Source organism: Mesocricetus auratus, unplaced genomic scaffold, assembly GCF_017639785.1.
Source record: "Mesocricetus auratus isolate SY011 unplaced genomic scaffold, BCM_Maur_2.0 Super-Scaffold_6730, whole genome shotgun sequence".
Lineage (NCBI taxonomy): Eukaryota > Metazoa > Chordata > Mammalia > Rodentia > Cricetidae > Mesocricetus > Mesocricetus auratus.
In genome coordinates, this window is record NW_024429184.1 from 48632689 (window position 1) to 48651607 (window position 18919).

Sequence of the window (18919 nt, forward strand, 5' to 3'; positions counted from 1 at the left end):
AAATTGTGACTTTCTAATTCTGCAAAATTCTATGAAAATCTAAATTCTTAGGAATACTTAATGCAACTGTTAAACTTAAAAAAAATGCCAATATAGATTTGTTTGAAGCAATTAAGGGAGAAAACAAATAAAAAAAGAATTTACATTAGCTATTACTTCACAAGTATCTCTTAACAACACTGTTAACTTTTCAGTAAAAGCAGAAAATTTCATTTCCAAATAAACTCAGATCAGGGCAAAAGCACAAATAAAAGTGATATGCAATGTTAAAACAGCAAAATTAATAAATAACCTTCTGTAAACCCATTAATTATGCTATACCCATATGTACAACATTATACAATCATCTAGTAAAAGCTTTAGCATGTACAGAAGAAAAATCATAATAGTGGGACCCTGTGATGGCTCAGTGCATAAAGCACTTGCCATGAAGGTAGAACACTCTGAGTTCTCTGATCCCCAGAACCCATGTGTTCTGGGCATGTGGTCATGTGGCCCACCTGTAATCCCAGTACACATGGCATGTGGAGATAGGAAATCCCAGAAAAGGCCAGCTAATCATACCAGCTCAAATGTTGAATTCTAGATTCAGCAAGAGACCATGCCTAAACATATAAGGTAGAAAGGGATAGAGGAAGACACCACATGTCAACCTCAGGCACACACCCCTAGAAAACATTCACCCACGTACACACAAGTGTACCATACTCATGCAAGTACACATACAAGCATACCACACATATATACATATGCAAAAAAGTTGAAATAATGGTTACCCAAAATAACTCTGGTTCCTACTGGAAAAAGTAAATTAATATATTCATGTATCTTTTAAAGAACACACCCACTGCAGATGACAAGACAGATTTATTACAAAGCATTAACTTTTTAACTTTACCTTGCAAGGCCACCATAATCAAGGCCTTCTTCTCCTCTAAATATTACATATAGTCGCCTCCTTAAGTCATATGGTTTTAATGCCATGATCTAATTAAAGACAAAAGTGTGAATATTTAAACATTTTTACACTGTATAAGCTACTTCCAAAATAATTCAATTTAGATTTAATCTGTATTTTCAAAAGTATACACATTTCAATATCTCATATTTAATTCTGCAGCTCATCTGGTTTGTTCCATAATCCAGCTAAAAATGGACATTCCTTCAAGTTTCTCTGACTCACTTTCATATATTCTTCCCTGTTCTACTATTAAATGGTTCTACTTAGAGTTAGTGGTAGGAGAGGACAAGTTAGATTACATTTTCCCTCCTTCCCCTCCTTGAGCATTATACTCTTTCAACATGTGGCTGGTAAGCTTTTCTCTGCAGCAATATTCTAAGGTGAAAGGTCTTTTTGAGTCCCACCTACTCCACATCTTCTAACTCTCAAGAGGATAGAAATTCAACTGCAACTCTTACACAACGATATATGTGTGTGTGTGTGTGTGTGTGTGTGTGTGTGTGTGTGATATACATACAACAGTAGGTCTTAAAATAAGATCAAAATAATTGCTATAATCTATAAGTTTCTTGGGGATAAAAATTTATATCTACTATTATTCATCAGAACTGCAGCCAAGACAGGCAGGTCTGAGTTCAAACACAGCTCACTAATAGGACTCCCTAGGAAGCAATTATGAGCTTACCCTATATGTGAACAGACTAAAGACAGGAAAAGTAAAACAATAACTAACTTGAACTTAGATACACAGTTGCTAAAAGCAATTCAAATACAGCTCCAAACAAGCCATTTGTAAAAACACACTTGGAAACTTGACACAATTATTTGGCTCAGATTTAGTCACTCATACACAAAAGCAGTTGTGATTATAGCTACAACAGCTATCTTTTCTAAGGCTTAACAACAGCTAGTAAAATGAGCGTATGATATTAAAAATGTCTCTAGAATTTCAGCATTACTATTCCATTTTAACCAGTACAAAAAAAAAAAAAAAAGAATAATAACATCAACCAAAATGGCGTAATAACCCATAGGGTGCCAGTAGTAGCAAACATACCTTGATGGTAACCAACAGCTCTGCAATTGGACCTAAGACTGCCTCAACGAGAGGGATATCATACCTGGTACTGGAAACCTAGCCAACTACCGAGCACTCATGAAGTCACAGATCCCGGAAGAGAACCTCTCCACTAAACCAGCATAATCTCTAACTACATTATAAATATTTGTTCTAAAACCTACAGGTAAGTGTAGTTCTCACCCTTCATCCAAGAGTGTTCTTTTTTGCAACTGAGACTATTACAAAACACAACTACTTAAAATGTAGAGTGGTGGAGCCCAGTCCCAACTGATACGTTTACAAAAAAACTTCCACACCTAAGACACAGAGAAGATTTCAGAAAAGGGGTCAGAAAGATTTTAAGAGCCAAAGGATCAAGGAGTATATTGTGAAATTGTTTCTCCTAGAAATCTTAGCAGCTACACCCATGAGTTTCAAAACATGAGTGCCTAACCATGAGTTAAAACAAGGAGGACACGAAGGGACATGCTATTATGAACTGGGAAGGTTCTCAAGGCCTCAGAACTATACAAAGAACTACAGGCAACTAAGGAATGTGGAGAGCAGGATAAATAGTCTTCCCTAGGGAAGAGCATACCAATTGGCTATTTAATACCATATGCTCATCCATAAAAACATATACATTCCAATACCATTATACAAAATAAACAGTTGCATTCATGTATTTATGGTGATATACTGTTTATGATTGATTAAGGCTTGCCTAAGGATTCAGAAATGCAAGTCAACCACAAGCTATAGAAGCCAGAAGCTTCTCAGCAGCCAGAAGCTAGGAGGTGGTGATACACAATTCCTGGGTCTCAGGATTAAGAGAGAGATGCGCTCCGTGAATTCAAAGCCACCCAGATCTACACAAGAGTAATCAGTCTAAAAGAGAATTATAGCTCACACCTTTAATCCCATCATTAGGGAAGTACATTCTCAGAGAGGCATTCATTCTCCAGCCACTCTGAGGAGAGGCAAGCGTGGTGAAGAGCTTATGCGTGGGTCAGTCCTTTCAGCCTGAGCTTGAGGTAAGAGCTATCGGCTAGCTTATTTGCTTTTGAACCCCAATATCAGTCTCTGGTTCGCTTATGCTTTATGTTACGTGTATGAATATATGAATATTATATAGCAATTAGTGAAAAAAGAGGCCATAAATTTGAAAAAGAGGCAGAAAGAGTATGAAGGGGTATATGGGAGAGTATGGAGGGAGGAAATGGAAGGAGAAAATGATTTAATTATAATCTTAAAAATAAAGGAAATACCGGAAAAAAATTAATGACTCATATTTGTCTACACAAGAAAATTGACAGTCATTACTTTAGCGAGTGAAAGGTCATGAAAACTTCTCGACTTCTCCATTGTACTGATTCATCAGTATTTACTGGATAACTGTTCATGAAAGGCACTGTTCTAGGTACTGACAAAGGGTCAAGTAAACCAATAGTTTATATCCTCATGAAGCAAAATTCCATCCAGTAAGGGAAATGGGGAGCAGGCAGTGTCATGAAAATGAAATGACCGTATGAGAGAAAAGCAGGGACGGTTATTTTAAACAACATGCTCAGGCTAGATGAAACACAATAGAGCCTAGATGTCAGAATGAACATAAGAGTTACTAATGGAATATTCAAATGGATTTATAATATCCATCAAATTGATTTGTTAGCATTTTACAAGTTTTACAGATAGTAAAACAGACTTACTCCAAATGTTGTTCAAACTTTATTTTAGTAATACACCTAAATTATTTCATTTATCTATTTATTTGTTTGCTGGTTGGTTGGTTTTTAAGACAGACTCTCACTATGTCACCTTATGTGACTAGGAATTCAGAGATCTACCTGTCTCTGCTTTTAGAATGCTGAGATTAAAGGCATGTGATACCACACCTAGCTACTCCTAAATTCTTCATTGTTCTAGTCTCCCACCTTTACCTATAAAATGGAGATTGTGGTAGGAGTTCTCTCACAGAGATACTGTGAGGAGGAAAGAAAAAGCAATTAAAAAATTGTCAGCAAATGTCAAACAATCATGACTTATTATATGGTAAAGTCTAATTTAAATTTATGTATATGAATGCTTTAACTCCATGTATGCCTCTAGCCCACATAATAAAGTTTAGTATAATTACTAATGTAATCACTCAAGAAGTAAGGCCTATTATAAATGCTTAAAGACTCAAATGCTTTTAACTCCCTTTAGAAGCACAGAATAAAATAAGACAAGTAGTACTGTTTGGTTTTGGTAATACCTTCCTTACCTGTTGGAAGGAATCTTCAAATAAGGTCTGTCGGGACACATTGATCTTTACATGACTGGGTAGTGCATTAGACTAAAAATAAAAATATCACAGCATATAAGCCACGGCATATATATTCCGTAACTATCAGACTAAATGATTATAAATGAGATTTATTTACCACTGTAGTACATGGCACAAGTATCACAGCATATAAGCCACGGCATATATATTCCATAACTATCAGACTAAATGATTATAAATGAGATTTATTTACCACTGCAGTACCTGGCACAAGTAACGGAAGTGAGCAAGCTTCCACCTAAAGCTGCGTTCGTACGCAATCTGTGGACCACCTTTAGTTCTAAAAAGAAGCATAACAAATAACACTGTAATAAGTATGAAACAGTGTGTGTCACATTATAATATGACTAAGGAAAGCTGTCTACTGGCAATAAACACAGGTGTATTCATTAGGACAATGGAGGCTTGAGACATGAACGTGGTCCCATCAGCAGAACACATGCACAGAGAGACACTCCAAGTAGGGACAGGTCAACTGAGAAGTCCTTAGTTTATAGAATGCCTAGACTACTTAAAATTATGTTGGATAATTCTTTTTTTTTATTTGTAAAAAACTACAAGCAGAATTCTGATGATTCTTAAAGCTGAGGAAGTCAAGGATTCTAGATAAGGGGAACAGGAGGAAAAAAAAAACCTAGACCTTATCTTAAATCTGATGTGAACAAAAACAAAGCAAAGCATAAATAAACAGTTCTTGGAGCAAGTTACATGTAGATCATTCGGCTCAGCTTGTGAGGCAGACACCAGAGTCAGCTGAAAATGAGGCCCGCTTCTCCTGCCTAGAGCGTCTTAACAAAAAATAAAATACAAAGAACTTAAGGAACTTTCATGGTAGAGTGAACATAAACTTCTGCTGTCACACTCAGGGAAGTTCATTCATCCAGGAAAATTTACCAAACACTTAACAGGGACCTGCTATTCTTCTAGACAGTGAAAGCATTACTTGCTAAAAACATGGGAAAAAGTGGCTGTTTTATGTATAATGCACCACCGAAGGAAATAGATAAGAATGAAAAGGTAAGCTATATGTTGTGTGTTTTAAGAAAATGAATGACTTATTACTTCTTACAGAGGACTTGTTAAAAGAAAAAATAAACAGGAAAATAATAATATAATACCTCTCTCAAAGGACATGGGAAGATAAAAATGAGCTAACATATCTAAAATGCTTAGAACAATCTTTGGCCTATAGTAATTATTACACACATATATGCCATTGTTATTATATAAAATAACACACACACACACACATATATATATGTATGTATATACATATATATAAAATGTGTATATATTATTAAATTAAGGAATGGTATACCACAAATCCATTCTGGAATTATACAGAGCTAAAAAAGTTATAGTTGGATATTACTTGTGCATGTTTTCTTGAACCAAAATTGGCTTGCTTCTAAATTTGGGAGCTGCATTAGAGAGTAAATCTCCTGTATTCACTAAGTAATATTTTTAATGTTTGGGTTTCCACTTACACAGATGATTTCCCATTGCGAGGATCTTTGAATGTTGTTGTTCTTGTGTTATGATCAACAAAGTACCTAACACCTTCCCGAGTATACCTGATTTCCCAGCCTTCTGGCAGGGGTTCTTCATTTGGTAAGCTGTAAGATAAAAAAAAAAAAGAATCACAATCATATAGTGGGTATGTTTCAGGTACTTACAGCCCACTGATTCCATCCATCCATCATGTATGATAACTTAAGACTTTACTATACACATACCCTTGAGTTCTGGGGTCTTCCCATTGGGTTGTTTTTGTATTATGATTCACAAAGTAAACTCTGTCTGTTGAATCCACTCTTTTTTCTAAAACATAAAGCACAAATAACATTCAATCACAATTTGATACCTATATACCTTACATATATTTTTATAAATATCATATCAGCTTACCCCAGCCTGGTGGTAAAGGTCCATATGGATCATTTTCTGCAGCTAACATTGAAGCCTGGTTGAAAAAGAGGTTGCAGACAGAGATTAGATAGCAGTTTTAGCCAGAAGTATACTAATACACTAAGCAATTAACAATTATATATATTTTTAAAAAACATTATAAAGGAATATGAATACAATAATTTCAAGAAACAGAGTCCAAAAATATGAACAACAGTCATGAGCTTATATAATTATTAGAAAATGATTTAGAAATAATGTAGTAATATCAATAAGCAATTTCCTAGTCCTTTCTAAGGAGTGAGAGGAGATAGGTGAACAGTATATAGAGATTATGCCATTTAAATGAGACATTATTATTTGTTCAAAAACAGAAAAATCATTATAATATAATTATTCTGCAAAATAATTATTCAATGGTAATATATACACATCTTGATGAATATTTGATAGTACTGCCACAGACAGTGCTAATTGTATTCATTATCCACCTTTATCTTGTTTTTCTTGATAATATAATCACTAGCTTTGTTTGAGGTAAAAATGTGCCCATAAGGAGTCCACGGAATCTGTGACCAATTCTGGCCAATGAGGCAGAAGCAGGAAGGCTCCCTTTGCTAAACTGCTAAGCAAATATGCAGGTGCTTGCTAAGTACAAGGGCCTGCTACAGAAAAGCTCTCCCCTTTCAGTTTACCCTTCCCTTTCATGGCAGAGACGCTGGAAATCAGGCCAAGGGCAGCAGCCCTTTATGGTCAAAAAGCAGACAAAGTGCATGGCAATAGCAGCTGCAAGAAAGATGCACGGCAATTGCCGGAATAGACGGTGAAGGTAATGAGGATGACAATGGATGGTACAAGGAAAGACGCACGGTAAAAGATGGTACTCGTAAAACGCAGTGGTGGTGCAGGTAAGGGGGGTGATAACAGACAGTGCAGGTAAACTGCATGAAACAGATGGTGCAGACAAAGTGCATGACAACAGATAGTGTAGGCAAGAAACATGATAACAGATGGTGCATGCAAGATGCATGGTAATAGACGATACCCTAAAAGGCAGAATTCAGCTGCTTGATGGCACTGCAAGCCAGAGAATGATTCTTTTTTTTTTAACTTTAATTTTTTTATTTCAAACTTTTACTATTTAAAAACAAAACCACACACCAAAATTAATATGATCCAAAAACTATAGATCTCAGTATACATCTATATAGTTAGAGTAGTCTTTTGGAACAGAAGCTGTAGAACTTCACATTAGATTTCATTTTTTCACTATCAAATACATTTTATTCATTTACCCAGCATCAAAAATTAAAATATCTGTGAATTAGAACTAGAAAAACAATGATATTCTATTTCATAATTCATGTTCATTACTGAGTTCAATCTTCACCCCCTAACATTTAGCTGTTTTTATCTTCATGTTTGTTCATGTCATGCTATACCCCATGTACATCTGTTTACACCTATACATATATTATTGGCTAGATGCTACACGTGACAGAAAACATGTGGTTTCACTTAGCACTAAACATTCTAAGTCCATCCAATTTCTTGCAAATTAACATTTTTACAATCACTGTTGGAAGTGTGTTTTATCACTTCTATCATATGCTTCTGGTTACTAGAATGTGAGTACTGCTGAGTATTGACCACCAGAGAAAATCTGGAGACTGGTTTCACAGAATGCTCAGCAGTAACCAAACATCAGGCTGAAATTTCCTGTGAGGGCAGAAAGTTCCTGAGACCATGAAGGGACTCTGGCTAGCCTGAGCATGGCGAGTTGACTGTAGCAGGCCTTGCCCTTCTCCCCCCTGCCCTCTACCTTGCTAAAAACTATTAGATTACTTTCCTAAAGTTAGCCACCAAGGGCTATTCCCTTATTTGGCCACTCCCTTCTCCCAAAGCTAACTACCAAGGTCCAGCAATAAAAAGCCCCCTTTTGATTGAGAAAAAAAAAAGCTTCCTTTGTGTCACCTAATTAACATACCCAATTACAATGAAACACCTCATCCTACCATGGGTTTCCCCTTGTACCTTTATTACTTTATTACTATCTGTTCATTTTGTTGTCTTTTACTGTTCATTTCCAGAGAGTGATTCTTGTCCCCACCCTGGTATTCTATTGAAGTAGCTTAATTTGCATCCATTAAGAGGATGGTGCTACTTAGCAGAAAGTACTTTGATACATACCCAACCCCTAATTTTGTCCTGTTTACAAACTTTCATGCACATAAAGTCCTACACAGAACAAAACAAATGTACTAAATACAGGATGAGCACCCTAATCCAAAATCTAAAATATTCCAAAGTCAGACAAATTTCAGGAATACTTATTCATTTAAACAAACCAGAAGTAATATTAAAGATTAATCAAAAATAAAATGAAGCAAGCAAACCATTCAAATGTAGTCTACATATTTTAGTAAGGAAAAGGTAGCATTAACACCTCGTAGTTTGCTAATTACCGAATAGAGGTATCGTTGGTTGAATTGTTGCATAGCTCCCTGCAATTGATTCCGCTGAGATTGCCACTGTTCAAAATTTCGAACAGATTCCATGGTAGGCCTCTGCCAGGTGGTTGTTCTGGTGTTATGATCCACATAATAAACTCTTCCACGATCATCAACTCTTCTTTCCCATCTACCACAAATAAGCAATAAAAATCAAGCAATGAGTCATCTCCTGATAAATTAAAACATACATATTTTTACTTATCTACTGGCATGGCTAGGGATGGATCCAGGCAAGTGAGCACATTAGGTAAGTTCTCTACCTGCTGAGCTACAACCCAATCTTGATCTTTTGAGACAAGGTGAAGCTATGTAGACCACACTGGTCTTAATCTAGTGAACCAGTTGGCTTTCAACTCACAATTCTCCTGACTCTCTCCCTCAAGTGCTAGGATTGCAGGAAAATGCCATTATGTCCGGCTATTTTTATTCTTCAAAAGTGGACATGAATCCATGAAGTATTTATCTTTGCTAAATTCCTATTTTATCACAGAAAGACTTACTCCTTGCTTCTTCCCGAGAAACAATTTTCAGGGATGCTGTCAGAAGGAACTTATCTACCTTTTCAGTTTCATTTCCCATAGTCTCTCAGAGGCCTCATAGGGGAACCCAACCAGTGAGCTGTTGGTCCCCAAGCGTGCCTTGTGTGCCATCCTGCCAAGCCACTCTTGTAACTCCAGAAGAGCACAGGACCTGTTCTACATCTCTTATCAACCAGAAGGAAAGAACTCAGTACTTGGTCCTATGGAATTAATTGAGAACTTATCACTGGAAAACGTAAATGTGGTGTTTCAATATAGCACATCTGAAGGCTCATTTTAAATAAATAGGATTACCATGTTATAGTCATTCATTTAATCCATCCATTGAGAACCATAGCATAAAGTCTATTTCACTAAAACTATTGTCAAAAATTATAGCAACTATTCTTAAATTCTTATTTATAAATATTATATTAAATTTAAAAGTTATACACAATAAAAAATATAGCAAAAGACACATAAAGGCAATGAATGTATTACCCTGGAGGCAAAGGCTGTGGTCTCTCCCATGTGGTAGTTCTAGTATTATGATCCACATAATAGGTTCTACCATGAGGATCTTTTCTCTGTTCCCACCTATAATAAAAGTATAAAAACAGAAGTAAAAAAATCTGAAAATGTTCTAGAATCAGGAACATTACAAACAGGCTCTATTTTACAAAGTCCACACATTCATAACATATAAACACACACACGCACACGCACACACACATACTTTTTTTGTTTTTGTTTTTTTCCCCAAGAGGTTTCTCTGTGTAGCTCTGTCTGACCTCAAGCTCACAAAGATCCACCTGCCTCTGACTTCTAAGTGCTGGGATTAAAAGCATGAACCGCCACTGACAAGCAATAAATATATTTAACCTCTTAATTATTGCTTCTTCATAATAGAACTGGATAAATAACTGTAGTAAAAAAAAGAGTATAGAATACTTAAAATTTTAAATTTTTCCAATTTACACTCTTCCAAATTAGCAGAAAAGAAAAATAATCAAGAATGAAATAATCTCAGCACTAAATGCCAATGAATAATATCCATTTTGTCTTTGGCTTTAAAATTGTACATCTAAAAGTTGTTTTTGCAGAAGCACCTTAAACATGTGATGGTACTGTCCCTGACAACTCTGCCACCTCTGTGCACACAGGTCACTGTGCACACAGGTTACTGTGCACATCTATCCCACTCCTTATTTTGGTAGTCCTTTGAATGAACATTACAAACTTATCTTTTCCTGAAATCCTCTCAATCTATTTTCCCCACTTTGATTTTCTTTCTTTCTTTCTTTTTTTTTTTTTTTTTTGGTTCTTCATTTCTTCTTCTCTGCTATTTTCTCAATATGATATATAGGAAAGTAAAAAAAATTAAAATTAAAACTTTAAAATAAAAACATAGTCCTAACAGCTAGTTTTCATGGTGCTGGAAACTGTCACGTAGGTTGCTTAAGGAGAAAAGACATCAACAGTCGTACCCAGCACTGGACCCTGAATGCTAATACCAACCTGCCAGATAAAATGTGCCCACTGGTCGGACAGTGTTAGACCATTTATCAGCTATGCTCTTGATTGGATTTCAGGCTTGCTCTATTGAAGGGAACTCATGCCTGGCATTGTAAGCTGGTCAAAACTCATGGATAGGACAGTCATAGTCCCTAGAGAAGAACCCACTGATGCTGTTTGTAACAGTATCATGTTGTCTAATTGCCTACTACATACCTATATTTACGTACATAAACTTGTACTATTTGAAACTGTGACCAGAGAAACTTCTTAATGCAGAGTGTAATAGTTACACAAAGCCTTATAGCCATTCAAAGTGCTAAGTGACTTCTCAGGTGTAGAAGGACATCTCTATCAACCCCTCTTGTTAAGGCTCAAGGAACATTATGGAAGGGGGCACATGGGCAAAGAGTGCTTTGAAGTGCTATCCTCTGGATATGTCATGGCTGTTGCACACACTAAACTCAGTGGCAAAGTTACCTGTTTAATATCTGCACAAGAGCAAGTCAGTGAAAACTTTAACATGGAATGGGGCGGGGTTTCCAAGGTTCCACCCCCAGTTGGGGAACTACTTGTAGTTGACAGTAAATCTATAAAAAGTAGGTTGAAGAAGCCATGTTGAGCAAGGCAGTAGGCAGCACCCTCCAAGGCCTCTGTATTAGCTCTTGCCCCATGTACATATAGTCAGCATTAACTGAACTCAGTGGGGTAATAGAGGAGAAAAAGGAGGACAGGAAATTGGGAGGGAGCTGTACTGGGAGGATGGTAAAGCTAGAGGGGGGTGGGAGGAATATGACTAAGGTGCATTATATACCTGTATAAAACTTTCAAACAATTAAAAATTCTCATGTTTCTGCAATTCACCTTCATTCCCAATTTTAAAGTAAAACAAATTTAAACACAGGAATCCAACTTAATTTTAACTGTCAGAGAAGCCTTCAGTTATTCTATTCATTTACTTTCCTTCTGCTGTCTTCATATACCATATAACATAGTTATTTCCTAAGACTAGATCATGTCTATACATTCATACTTAAAAATAACATAAACACAAATTCATTCAATAATTATTTGTCACAACTAAGAAAACTGTCATAGAGACCATTCTACATGGAGGGATGCTCTCGCAGCTTGGACACAAGGGGAACGGCCTAGGCCCTGCCACAGATGATATGACAGATTGGAGATTCCTCCATGAAGGGCCTCACCCTCCCTGGAGAGTGGAGTGGGGATTGAGTAGGGAGCTAGGGGGAGTGGGAGAGGAGGGGAGGGAAAGGGAGCTGGGATTGACATGTGAAGCAAGCTTGTTTCTAATTTAAATTTAAAAAAAAAGAAAAAATGTATAAAGTTTAAAAAAACTGTCATAGAATGCTCAGGTAATACCCATGAACAATAAAGATCCCCAATTTTCTACTTACACTAAAACCATAGAAATTATCAAATTATCAAGGCATATAATACTATACCAACATTCATGCTATTCTGCATTTCAAAAACACAAACTCTTGGAGCATATCAATAAAATAAATGACATAAAATTTTAATTTGCTTATTTTGTTCCTTTTTAGAAAAAGTTCATAGGAAATATTTAAATAGAGAACTTAGATTTCACAGGCATTTCAGGAATACCTAAACATACACCTCAGGCCATTTAACACTTAACAACCAAAACTAGGGGCATTTCAGGTGACCAGTCAGCAACAGTACTTTTGCTATTTTTTAGTAATGATTTCTAAAATCAGTCCTTTTTGCAATACTCTCTGGTTTCAAAATGCACACTTTATTGTTTTAAATATAACTTTGATTTTTATCAGAATGATATACACTTTCAAATAGTTTACAATACCTTCAGAGTTAAATGAACTCATACAGTCTATGGGTCACACAGCTCAAACAAATACACCTTCTGCTCCTCCCCCATCACTTTATAATCTCATCTCCATGACAACATTTTCAAACCATTTGTACAAGCTCTGGTATTTACCTCTTTTCTTATTAACATGCTTAACTTCACGCTACTTAATTTCAAGTAAAATGTATTGACTTCTAAGACCACAGACCTCTTTTCTGAACACCTAAAACATTTAACACCTTCTTCCAACCACACTAACATCCTTCCAACTATACAACTGGTTACTGAACTCTGGTTCATATGCAAATAACCTAATAAAATTTTTAATAAATCCTAGTTTCCTCAGCACTTATGGTAAATTTGTTTCCAGCTTCTGTTGACTCTGACAAGTTTTTCTGCTGACTCTGACAAGCTTGTTGCTATTCTCATTGGCATAACACCAGATTTGTTTTGCCCTTTAACAAAATCTCTGGGGAGTGGAGAGATGGCTCAGCAGTTAAAGGCACTGGTTCAGGACCTGGGTTTGATTCTTAGCGTCTACATGCTGGCTCATGATCATCTGCTAACTCCAGTTTCAGGAGATACGAGACTCCCTTCTGGCCTCCACAAGTACTGCATGTATGTATTGTGCACATGCAAGCAAAACACCCATGTACATAAAGCAAAAAAAAAAAAAAATCTCTGGAAGAACTTGAGATTTCTTTTGGTAGTAACAAGAAGACACACTATAGAATAAAACACTCACAGTGAATAATTTAAAATATGCCTCTTTCACTTATCATCAAGAGTTTTGGTAACTCTTTTCTCTTAGGGTTTTCCTGAAACACCTAATGTTTCAACTTGATTTGTATGTTACATACTTAACATTTTGTTCTATTAGCTGGCAAGTTTACCTTTATCAACTAAAGCTTCTACTGAGTTACTTTTCCTGGGGGCCTTAAGTTCTTTAAGCATTCATTTTACACAATACCTGGCTATGCATGTGACAGCTTTTCTTATCCTCTGACAATATTAAAGTAGCCTCTTTTCTTCAAGCAGCACTTTCTTTTTAAATTAATTTTTAAAGTTTATTATATCAACATTGTGTGTGTGTGTGTGTGTGTGTGTGTGTGTGTGTGTGTGTGTGTGTGCAAGCCACTGGGTGCATACGGAAGTCAGAACAGAACTTGTGGGGGCTGCCTCTTTCCTACCACCATCAGGGATTTCTTGTTGCCAGGTTTGGTGGCATCTGTTAAGCCCTCAAGTAGCATTTTTTTATACTGACTATTTTGTCCCCTTTTCACATTACAAGGTTTCCCTCACATATTTAATGAGTAAGGTTCTAAAACACAGATTATGGGTTACAATATTAATTAAAGGTGATAAGAGATACTGCATTGTAGCTTTGTTAGAAAACAACAGGCATTTACAGTCTTCAGGGGCAGGCTATCTTGACTAGAAGTCACTTCAAATTTCCTGGGTAGCAAGGTGAAATCCTACTTCTAAGTGTACTGGGATTTCTCTGAGAAAGACAGGAAGCATGTTGGAAACTTGGTAAGTTTCTTTATTCATCAGCCTCATAAAGTTCTCGTCCATCCTGACTTTTTCAATGCACCTGGTATTGCCAGAAAAGAAGCCCCTCTACAGAGCAGCAGACCTAACTCCAGGGAGGAAGACTAAAGATTTTCTTCTTTAACTTTTCTTTCTTTTTTCATTCTGTAGTATAAGGATTAAACCTAGGGCCTAGCAACACAGGTGCTCTGACATTGAACTATGTACATCTCCAACCCCTTTAAAATTTTATATTTTAAAGGCTCATCTTAACTTCCAATCTCCTGCCTTAGCCTTCCAAGAAGATGGGACTAGCAGGCTTGTGCCACAAAACCCAACTGTAAACTGACTTGACTCTGGTTCATTGTTTATAATGTCATCTCCAGCACAATATGTCATGGTGATACTATCGGCTGAGCCTTCTCTAAGAGCCTGTGTTCACATGGAGCTTACTCACCAGCAGCCCCGAGATCAGTAGTGTTGGGGTGCTAAGTCAGGCACATTTATGAGTCAGCCCCCACTGGAGCTTCAGTGTCAGTTCAGAAGGACTCTAAGGAGAAGGACCCTGATAGGCCATTTCCTGATCTCTGGTCATCAGACTGTGGTTTTAAACTGCCAAATTTTGAAGTACTTATGGCTTACAGCCAGCTTAAGAACACCACTGTAAGTGATTCTGTAAAATATGCTTTACTCTCTGTTGCCTTAACTTTGGATCATTTTATGTAGATAAGTAGTTGACCTATGCATTGATCTGGGAAGTTTGGCAAGCATGCTAATATTTGTATTACTTCCCCAGAGACATTAAAACTAAGTTCTGGATCTCTTCTTGCCCTCAAATAATACTGTATTTAAGCACCATGGTAAAGATGTATTTGAAGAAATGACTAGTAGTAGTAATAATAAAAATAATCTGGAGCGAAGGGGTAACCTCCAGCAAATGAAAGAGTTTATTGAGTCTGGTCAGCTCCACCTACCATTCTTTTTAAAAAAGGTTTTACTATTATTTATTTAAATGTATGCATTTGTGCATGTGTGCATATATGTACACCTGTGTGGAGGTCCCCAAAGGGACCAGAACAATATGTTAATGACCTGAAGATGGAGCTATAGGTGGATGTTAGATGCCTGATATGGGCACTGAAAACTGAACTTGGGTCCTCTGGAAGAACACAGTGCTCATAATCACTCAACCATATCTCCAACCCCTCCCCCCCAAAAACTCGGAATTGACTTTTTACATTTATTTGTGCATGTGGTTATGCATGCATGTATTCATGCCTTCACCCACCATGCCATCTTGCCCACCTAGCACTTCACCACTTCCACAGGATACATGAGTATAAATAACTCTATTTGACTATCACTGTGAGTCATGTAGACAAAGCTAAGGCATCCTTCATTACCTTATCTTACCCTAAGTACCTTCTTTATCATTCCCGAACACACACTCTGGTCACCAGCTGCAGAGGTCACTCTCGGCAACTCTCAGGTTCCACTGGTAGAATCTTACCCCTAAAATGGTAGCTCCGCAAGTTGCTTCCCCTGGGACCCACTGACAGAAGAGGGAAAAGGAGCACACTAGGACTTAGGATGTCCTGGGCAGTTAGTGAAATTGGCCAGGTTCTCCTATGGGCCAGGAGCTCTTTGACCTCAGACTGTCATCTGAAAGGGCAAAGAAGGGAACTGATATCCAATACACCCACAATATGTAGTGTTCTACCCCAGGCAGAACGGTTGAAGCAGTGTAGGTATTTTATCTCTTTTTATGTCAGTACCTAAATAATATTCTTAATTATGCCTCCTGACCCTCAAATCTTAAACTAGTTACTATTTAGCACTGTACCAGTTTGCCCTGATGCATAGAATGTACAAAATTATAAATAAATCACTCAAAGGTGGTTCTTTTGTTTTGTGTGGCAAACAAATTAGTTTAAGGAAGATGGACTACAGTGGAAGACAGTGATAAGATTTTTTAGACCGCCTGACTTTTCTCTCTCTCTCCCCTAACACAGGCCAGGCCCCTTTGCTGCTTTCCCTCTCCAGTGAGGCACAGGCTACATTACTGATGTACTATATCCTCAGCTTGGGAGGCTGAGGGAGAAGGGCTCTGTGTTCAAGGTCAACTTGGGCAACACAACAAGTAAATTACCACAGAAGGGAGACAAACGACAAAGCTTTCTGAAGGAGGGGTAGAGAACAATGTCTGCAAAAACATGAGAGGTCTATGCAGAAGGCACAAACTAAACTGAGAGCAAGTTCTGACCTGCACATAACGGTACAAAAGCTAAAATGATAAGATTTACTATGGAAGCACACGAAGATCATGGTCTGAAACCACAATTACACAATGTTAAAACCAAATGAACCTGTAAAAGCACTGAGAAAAAAGTTTCAAAAATAGGAAAGAAGTCTGAACACAGTTCTGTGATGAGCAATCAAATGAATAAGGAAAATCAGAGCCAGCTAGGTAGTTTCAAAGGCTAGAGTCAACATTCTAATTACTGACACTGTGTTGAACATTGATGTGGTGATTTGAATGAAAATGGCCCCTGTCGGCTCACATATGTGGATGCCTGGTTTTCAGTGGACTGTTTAGGAAGGATTAGAAGGTGCAGCCTTGTTGGATGAGGTCACTGGGAATGAGCTTTGAGGTTTCATAAGCTCACACCAGGCTCAGGTTCACTCTTTTTCTGCCCACTGCTTATGGATCAGATGTGAGCTCTCGACTACTACTTCAGGGCAATAGTCATAGACTAATCTGAAACTATAAGGAAGCCCCCAGTTAAATGCTTTCTTTTATAAGCTGCCTTGGTCAGGGTGTCTGTTCACAGCAACAGAACAGTAACTAAGACAAGTGTTATATTTTTATCACAGCACTTTCAAACTATATTGGGCATACACATGGTATCAAGTCTAAGTCTAAACCTGTGTCTTAAAGGTAGAAAAATGCATGAATAATTAATATAATTATCATCAGTACCAAAAAGATATAGTAAGTAAGGAGAAAGCAATGTTTAAATGAAGATGATGAATCATTCTTTAAAGAAAACCATTGGGAGTTAAATAACCATACTTAAAAGAAATTAGGAAACTTACAGGACATTAGGAAAAACTAAGATTAGGAAAATCCAAGCTTGTAACGGAGTCCTTTGGAGACTGGCACCAGTATTCACTAGTATTGGAAATATTATCAAGAATGCAAGGTCACACAGAGAGCTACAGAACTGGAGTATGACAAGTGTGTCATGGTCAAGTGAAAATGAAATCAAAGGTCTTGCAGATTCACATAGGTCTGCATGCCATTTCATACAAAACATATTTTGATCAGATAAGTGATGGTGTTTAATTCCAAAAAGTAGTTCCACTGGAGCAAATAAATAGTATGAATGCTCCAATTTAAAGTTAATTTTTAAAAGATTTATTTTAACATTTTTAATTATGTATGTGTCAGTGTGCAGAACTGGGATATGTACGCACATGAGTGCAGGCACCCACAGAGGTCAGAGGCATAGTATCCTGGAGCTGAATCGTGAACTTCCTGACATGGATATTGGGGACTGAACTTGAGCTCTCTGCAAGAACTTTTAACTGCTGACCCATCTCTCCAGCCCCTAGAAGTTGTTGTTTTGTTGCTTTTACAAAACGAACATTTCAAATACATATTCAATAGTCATACTTCATCATAAAATTTCTACTTAAATAGAAGACGAATATTAAAAGCATTTTGTTGACATACCCTGATGGCAAAGATTCTGTGTTGGCATTTCTAGACCGTGGTCGCAGAGGTTCTGCAAACCCTTCTGGCTGCCTGACTTTGTCAAAAACAGAACTGTTTCTGGAATCAGAATCAGTGTCTATGAGGCTCTGAGCTTCTGGTCCCACTTGGGCACTGGTAGAAGGAATACATTCAATGTGTTCTGAGGATGCCAGGGGTTCTTGTACAGGAGGCTCTTGGGTGGTGGTGCTAGTGCAATTGGAAGTCGAAGTGGTTTCTTCAGATGGTAGTGGAGTACCCATGGTGGAGCTATTATCAGCTAGGACAGATGAAGATGATTCTCCATTAACTACAAGGGAAAAATAGCAAAATGAATTATGACCCAGGCAATTTATCACACTTCTTCAATGCCTATTGAAACTGAGCAATGTACCAGATACTGGACAACATAAAACAAAAGTTGTTTTTGGAATCAATTTTTAGGAATTAAGTGAGTAAATAATAAAAATTTTAGGAATTTTAAGAATAAGTTGGAAAATGATAAAATTTTAAGTGTATATATTAATAACTTTAACTTCAGGAAACACACCAACATTAAGAAAATAAATGTTTCTCCTCCAAATTATCAACTTTAAACCTCCTGTCAATATATAAGTGGTAGTCTCAAAACAAAACTAAACAAAAAACTTTCATTTAATAAGAAATACATGATTGCATTAATTCTTAAGATAGTATTATAGAGAAGTATAAATAGAATCCAACAGTCTACACTTTTTACTACACTTTCTACTACTTTTTAACTTTTTAAGATGTCTCACTGAGTTGTCTAGGTAGATCTTAAACTTGAAATTTCTTGCCTCAGCCACTTGAGTAGCGAGGATTACAGGCACACCATCAAGCCCAGCTTCCATTTGACACATAAGAAATAAAACACTGCTGAGACTTACTTTTTTTTTTATTTCAAGTGTAACTGATCCATTTAAACTATATGTACACATAAAATTGAGTCAAACCTTCA

General features: G+C 36.9%; 1 protein-coding gene across 4 annotated transcripts in view; it reads right to left on the reverse strand.

Annotated features, from left to right (window-relative positions):
• Wwp1 (WW domain containing E3 ubiquitin protein ligase 1) overlaps positions 1–18919 on the reverse strand; it is a 99236-nt gene that overhangs the window by 29597 nt on the left and 50720 nt on the right. For all 4 annotated transcript variants that reach the window (XM_040741367.1, XM_040741365.1, XM_040741364.1 and 1 more), the window contains exons 9-17: positions 17923–18250; positions 9791–9886; positions 8724–8898; positions 6259–6313; positions 6087–6171; positions 5838–5966; positions 4555–4630; positions 4288–4359; positions 899–987 (exon numbers count right to left, since the gene is read on the reverse strand). In XM_040741367.1, the coding sequence (XP_040597301.1) occupies positions 899–987; positions 4288–4359; positions 4555–4630; positions 5838–5966; positions 6087–6171; positions 6259–6313; positions 8724–8898; positions 9791–9886; positions 17923–18250 (1105 nt within the window). The remainder of the gene's footprint in view (positions 1–898; positions 988–4287; positions 4360–4554; positions 4631–5837; positions 5967–6086; positions 6172–6258; positions 6314–8723; positions 8899–9790; positions 9887–17922; positions 18251–18919) is intronic.